The sequence below is a fragment of the Ostrinia furnacalis genome, unplaced genomic scaffold, assembly GCF_004193835.3.
Source record: "Ostrinia furnacalis isolate ACB-3 unplaced genomic scaffold, ASM419383v2 OfSCF4444, whole genome shotgun sequence".
Classification (NCBI taxonomy): Eukaryota; Metazoa; Arthropoda; class Insecta; order Lepidoptera; family Crambidae; genus Ostrinia; species Ostrinia furnacalis.
Window position 1 is genome coordinate 1 of NW_021134683.1, and position 7160 is coordinate 7160.

The following is a 7160-nucleotide window of genomic DNA, read 5'->3' on the forward strand; positions in this document are numbered from 1 at the left end:
GCGTGCAGTAGGTCACCATAGATGCCAGCGACTTGACGGACAGATGGCGCACGCTGTCCATGTAGTGCGTGAGGTGCGCGCGCGTGAAGCCCAGCAGGATATCCACGAGCTCGAGGCCTAGCTGCGGGTCGGCGATCTTGTCCAGTTTCTTGCTGGTCATCTCCACGGCACGCGCCACGCCTAGCACGATGATGCACTCGGAGGAGCCCCTGGTATCGTAGAAAGTTTTTTTTTATTATACACAACAAAATCAAAATCATCTTTATTTGTATAGACTTCATTGAATAGGTTTTACGCTCATAAGGAGTCTTCACTGGTCTCATTCTTTTTTTGTCTTACTAGCAACAAAAGAACGTAAAGGCTCAAAACAAAAAACTGACTAATGGATTTAAGATCGAAAAGGCACATTTATGGCCGTTTCCACCATCAATCCCTAATTTTTAAGTGACCCCTATGGTAACACATAACTGGAATTTTGTTTACATAGGCGTCACTTAAAAATAAGGGATTGATGGTGAAAACGGGCATTAGCGCCCGCGCAGTGTCGCTCAGCGTTGCTAATGCTGAGCGCTGGCGAGATAACAACATTACAACGTTAACCACGTCCAAAAGATGCCAGTGTGGGAAGAGGCCTTACATTTTAAAGAGTTAGTGAGTTGCCACACTGGCGGATTGCAAGCGATTTCAAAGAAGCGGCTTACGCGGCTGCGCAGCGAACACGAGGCGAAAACTCTAGGCAGAAACATTGCGCATCCGCCACTCCACTTTGAAACAGCTTGCAATCCGCCAGTGTGGCAAGGCCCTTAATATTACAAATGCCATTACTTTTCCCCAATAGCAATGACTCTTTCGGCGAGCGTCAGTATGGGCTCCTCGTCGTCGGCCGGCGCCAGCAGCCGCTCGGTGTTGGTCAGGATGATGGCAGCCGTGAGTAGCGCTAGCCGAGCCGACTCATTCTCCAACACGTCGCTTAGGTAGTCGTCGCCTTGGGGCGGGTACAGTATCTGGAGTTTGATTCAAAGTCAATTCACGAAACTTGAATTTTAATATCTATAGCCCGGTCTGTGAGCACGTAGAATTTTGTCCAATGACCCCAAGCTACCCAACTTTAGCGCTCGCGCGTGATTATATTGCTGTCGCGACTGTGCGACGGGCGCCCGCAGTGAGTATGCGAGCGCGACAGCAATATAATTAAGCGAGCGATAAGGATAGCTTGGGGTCATTGGACAAAATTCTACGTGCTCGCAGACCAGACTATATCTTCTATCTAAATATGTATAACTCAAAGCTGACTGATTGACTGACATAGTGATCTATCAACGCACAGCCCAAACCACTGGACGAATTGGGCTGAAAGGCATGCAGGTAAATGTTATGACGTAGCAATCCAACACGCAACTCCACCCCTAAGGGAGTAAAACGGGATCCAGGCGTACGAAGTCGCGGGCGGCCACTAGTATATCTACAAAAGCGAAAGGTTGACTGACTCACACACTCTTAACGAAATCTTAGAAACTATAAGTGCTAGGAGTCTCAAATTTTGCATGGGGGTTTCCTTTTAGGATGTAGGCGCTCACTAAAACGGGATTTTGCTAAATTCAACCCCTAAGGGGCAAAACGGGGTACACGCGTACGAAGTCCCGGGCGATAGCGAAGTTTGTGATAAAAGTAATATTTTACTGACTAAAAATAATAATAATGTTACATTAATTTCTTTAGAAAGCTTCATATCTGGTAGCTTCTGAGCTAAATGCAGCTTGACAGGTTATAAATTCCAGATTTATAACCAGGTAAGTAATAAAATGTATGAGCAATCTTAATAGTTTGATTTACAACACAACCTAATAATACTTACTTGTAACCATGCATCTTCACCATTTTCCAAAATATGCATACTATAAATCAGTAAACCGCCCACATTTTTGGTATCCATCGGTGTCTCTTGGTGAAAGAGGAGATATTTTATATCCCTGCGTAATTCCTCAAACAATGAATCCATGTAGCCGGGCCTTACATGCTGCATTATGTGAAAAGCTAGCCTCAGGGTACGCTGGGTTACTTCAAATAACTCATTTTTCTGTGTTGGTGCCAAATTTCTTTCACTGTAATAATAGATATTGTTAGTGTATTTAACATAATTATTTTCTTTACTTAATAAATTCAATACACAAAGATGAGCTAAAGATTAATACAATACTGAAGCGGTTGTAATTAATTAAGGCTAGATTGGTAATCAAAGTTAGCATATTACCGGAGTGTATTGACACAACATCTCAGACTGCGTTTGAGAAATTTTGCTAGATCCAAATCGATCATTTTGAAGGCCCTACGGCCAGCAGGGAAGTTGGCTATGCAGCCCTCAATATCAAATGTGGCATCGTAATATTCTTGAAACTCTCTGTACTCCTGTGTAATGATATAACTTAAAACTATTGCCAATTTTTCAGAAAATGGGTCTTGGAGAGTTTGAGATTTTGTGATGGACCTGCAAAATATAAGCCCATTTTAAATAAACTATGTTCCCTTAAAATAATGCTGAATTATTGTAAATAGAAAAAACATTGAAATAATAGTGGACCACTATGTTAGATTCATAATCATAATAAAATTCATATTATCTGTTATTCTTTATTGATTTACAAAAACAAGCAATGAACCAATTTGTGAAAGACTGTTTTTAATTTTTAGCAGAAAGGACAATGGGCAAATTGGTACCCGGCTCCAATAGATATGTGTCTAGTATCGTTTGAAAGGTCTTACCAAGATGAACAACTTTTACTATGACCACCAGCCTCAGATCTGGTTGTGTACGAAGATATACATACTTTTTTGCAGAATGGTACCCGGCTTCAATAGTTATGTTTGTAGTGTCATTTGAAAGGTCTTACCAAGACGAACAACATTTACTATGGCCACCAGCCTCAGATCTGGTTGCGTTCGAAGATAAAGATACTTTTTGTGTAACCTAAGTATCATACAGTATGAAGGGGGACGCGCTCGGGGCAGGGCACTGACGATAATAATATGGTCGGACGCGGTGAGGAAGACGGTGGGCGGGAGTTTGCATCGTGCGGTCCACACAGCTTATGACCGCAGCCTGTGGAGGAACACTATCTGTGGTCACGATCCTGGGACCGAGGAAGAAGAAGAAGAAGTATCATACGTGTCCATCGTATGGTACTTAGGTTATGCGAGGCAGGAAGGGTTTACTGCTCCAGCATCCTTCCTTAACTCTATAATTATTGATGGGGATAATTGTGAAATAAATATTTTTATTTAAAGAAGTACTACCCCCTTATTAATAAAAAGTTACACCTAGGAAGAACCTTGGATTGACACCAAATGACAATTAAGCCAGAGTTCGACTAGGGTGTAACTTTTATTAATAAAGGGGTTAAAGTTTTATTACTTCTTAAGGGTTTTATTATGGGTTGCTAAAGCGAATTAACCCACAAGACCCAATAAGTCCACCCACAAGATGGACCGACGACCTCATAAAGGTAGCGGGAAGGCGCTGGATGCAGGCCGCCACCAACCGGCCATTGTGGAAATCATTGGGGGAGGCCTATGTTCAAATGGACGTCCTATGGCTAAAATTATCAAGATGATGATGATGAAAGCGAATAAAGGGCTAATAGCTTGGGTAGTTCATCGTAGATATAATCCTTTCCTTTTCAATGCTTCTTTTAGTTATATTAATAGATTGTAGTCATAATACATACTCGTATACATGGATGATTGTGTTATACTTTCATTATAATACTTAGTGGAATTACTGCTTTCAAAACGTGAATTAGAACTGGCCCCATAGCAGACATTTTCCTACATCTAAAGGCCTTTTAAAATATATATTGGTTATGGCTATTGGAGCGGGTACCACTTTCCATACATTTTTGCCCATCATCCTTTGTAGTTTCCCAAAATTATAAATATTCTACTATCCCTAAGCTAAGTACACATTGTTTAGTTCATTTTATAAATGGCAGGTGCATAAATAGCACTTACCTTATTATAAAAGATTTAATTGGATGTTTTATTTCGGCTTCCACAAATACTATTGCCAAAAATCTCAACAGGTTATTGTCCACGGCCTCAAGATTGGCGTCTAAGAGACTTCTCACCACACCAAACTGTTCTTCCGAAGTTTTTGAATCAATAAACTTCTTTACTAAATCATGGTCAGGCTCTGAAAAAAGATAGTACTTCTTAAGTACAATATAAATTGAGTACCTACATAAGCCATAAGATAATTTTCTCAAGTTATACAATTAAATTATGATATAATAAATAAAATAAATATTCTTGGACATTCAACACTGCTCCATCAAGATCAAGTCCCAAACTCAGCACTATGGGTACCAGACAATGGATATAAAAATTATTAAAGATAAAAATCACTCAGCCCAATACAAATAATCATGTTCATGTACACAAATGTTTGCAATGCGGGAATGGAACCCGCGAACTCTGGTATAGTAGTCCGTTACGAACCACAACACCAAAAGGCCAATTTTATTATTATTATTCTATCTAATGGCTTCAATGGTGCGAATTTGAAGCACACTGGTTTTGCCAATGTCGAGTATTTAGAGAGACACGATATTGTACAATGTACATAAGTAAACTAGAACAAAATAACATTTTTAAAAGTTTTTAGTATGTTTTAATCTAAGATCACTAACCTGTGTTTACATGGTAGGAAAGTTCTATAGGGCCAAACTTAATGGAGCTTATGTTTTTATTATTACTAGGATTTATTCGGAGCATTAAACCATTCATGTTTTGTAATTTTGTTGCAGGTTTTATTAAATTTTCATGGAATGGTTTACAATCAACAAGTACACATGCAGCTCCGAAAAATCAATACGATCTGACAGTTCTGACATTGACAGATTACAGAACTGACAGTGACAGTGAGTTTTATACTTTTTTTTCTCATCGCTCTTGAAAATTGCGTTTCGCCATGACAGACATGAAAAAAAATTTTTTTGGACGCGTAAAATCTGTTTAAGAAGTCGCATTATTCATGAAAAAATTTCTTCATGATCATTATTCTGTTTGATTTTTGTCTGTTCACTTGCATCCTAAAATATTTTTTGGTTTACATTACCGGTACAACCACAGTAAGGTACAACACTATTTTATTTAGCGGCACTTTTCAAAAAACTTTTTATAGTGCATGGCTACCGTGGCATGGCTCTCGCCTACGCGACTGCTCTTGCCTCTTGCAGATTGCGCTTCGCAACAATAATTTCTCACTACCATATACTGCGACACTGCAGAGCTATTTCAGTGGCATAGTTATCAGCTGGTAACCATGTTCGCACTACGAATAGTAAGTAGTGCAGTAAAAGACAATGCCGGAAATCTTTTTTTTTTCGCGCGGCCATCGACCAAACTTTGTTTTTTGATTACAAAATCCCAACTAATATTATAAATGCGAAAGTAACTCTGTCTGTCTGTCTGTCTGTTACGCTTTCCCGCTTAAACCTCGCAACCGATTTTGATGAAATTTGGCATAGAGATAGTTTGAGTCCCGGGAAAGAACATAGGATAGTTTTTATCCCGGTTTTTGAAACAAGGACGCGCGCGATAAAGTTTTTCTGTGACAGACAAAATTCCACGCGGGCGAAGCCGCGGGCGGAAAGCTAGTAGTGTAATAAACCAAACTTACTATGACACGTATACCTCTAAACTCAGTCTGAACTGAGTTACGAGCATTAGAAGTTTGTTGATTTTCATACTAGATTTGCTTTTTGCGCGCAAAGTTTTGTAAGAAATTGCAACAAAATAGTGAGATTGTATGTGTAAACAAACAATACCATCCATTAAAGGCTCCAGACATCAGTATGGAGCAGAATCAGCGCAATAAAAAAATAGCGCAATATTTTGTTGCAATTTCTTACAAAACTTGCACACAAAAAGCAAATATAGTATGAAAATCATCAAACTTCTAATGCTCGTAACTCAGTTCAGACTGAGTTTAGAGGTATACATGCCATAGTAAGTTTGGTTTATTACACTATTTTGTAATCAAAAAACAAAGTTTGGTCGATGGCCGCGCGAAAAAAAAAAGACGCCACTTTCCATACAAAATCTGGCATTGCCATTTAGTGGAGCGGCGAGGCTGGACACGTTTAGAATATTATTAGTCAGTTACTAAATCGTTTATTTGAGGCAATCCATTTTTGTCTATTTTGTCCCTGCTCACTTGCTCACCGGCTAGGTACGAGTCCCTTAGGTTTAGTCGAGTTCATAAAAAATCTCTAAATTAATTACTCGACAAAAGAACGAACGATTTTTGGTCAATTAACGAGTAGTTTAGATAATAATTGCCACGAGTGTGAACTGAACACAAGAATTTAGTTATTGATTTTTTTAAGCTAAGTATATTGTCTAACGACTCGAACACATAGTTTTTTGTTTTATAACATTTTTTTAATTTATCTAAAAACTAAATATAATGATAATCTCTAGCTAATAAATATTAAAAAAAAAACAAAATAATTGTCAGGAATTCGTTCAACATGGGTTTTAAAATAGTAGAAGTAACGCAATTAAAAATTATTTATACCTAGTTACCTACTTACAAACACTGATACGTGATTATCTACTATCATTATATCTATAAAAACAAACGTTCAAAATATACCTAATCATTCCTATTTGGCTTGTAACTTAATCCGTTAAATTGCATTTCATTAATTTACTAAAATATAAAATTATGGGTTAGCTTTTGTATGGACATCCGTCACTAACCTGATTTTTCATAGTACATGAGACGTACTACACGATTAGGGTTATCCACAACCGGGTTTTGGTTTCCACCACTACTAGGATTCATCATGTTTTACAATTATTTCACGAATTATTAACCGATTGCCATTTAATATGAAATCCAACAAGTAGGACTGAAAAATCGATACCCCATTTTTTTTCTGGCTCTCACGGGTTGCGTTTCGCCAGTCAGAATTGCAAGGACGATACAAACAAGCTATTTGTTGTTGCATATTGTAAAATGCATTTATTTAACTGATTAAGGCAAAAAATTATGTGTCTATTAACTATTATACGTTAGTTAATCGATGGAAAAACAATACTTTTGGTTCACAGTTACGGCACGTATTTATGGCGGCACTTTTTAAAAAACTTTGTACATT

The 7160-nt window shown here is 38.2% G+C and overlaps 1 protein-coding gene across 1 annotated transcript; it reads right to left on the minus strand.

The window, feature by feature from the left end:
* Window positions 1–6: 6 nt before the first annotated feature.
* LOC114359520 (uncharacterized) lies at window positions 7–4871 on the minus strand (the record flags this gene model as incomplete). Its single annotated transcript, XM_028313953.1, has 6 exons — window positions 4683–4871; window positions 4006–4186; window positions 2252–2485; window positions 1856–2102; window positions 826–1004; window positions 7–209 (listed from the first exon to the last, which is right to left on the minus strand). Coding segments are annotated over exons 1-6 (1141 nt in total), but the record flags the coding sequence as incomplete, so codon positions are not given.
* Window positions 4872–7160: the final 2289 nt, after the last annotated feature.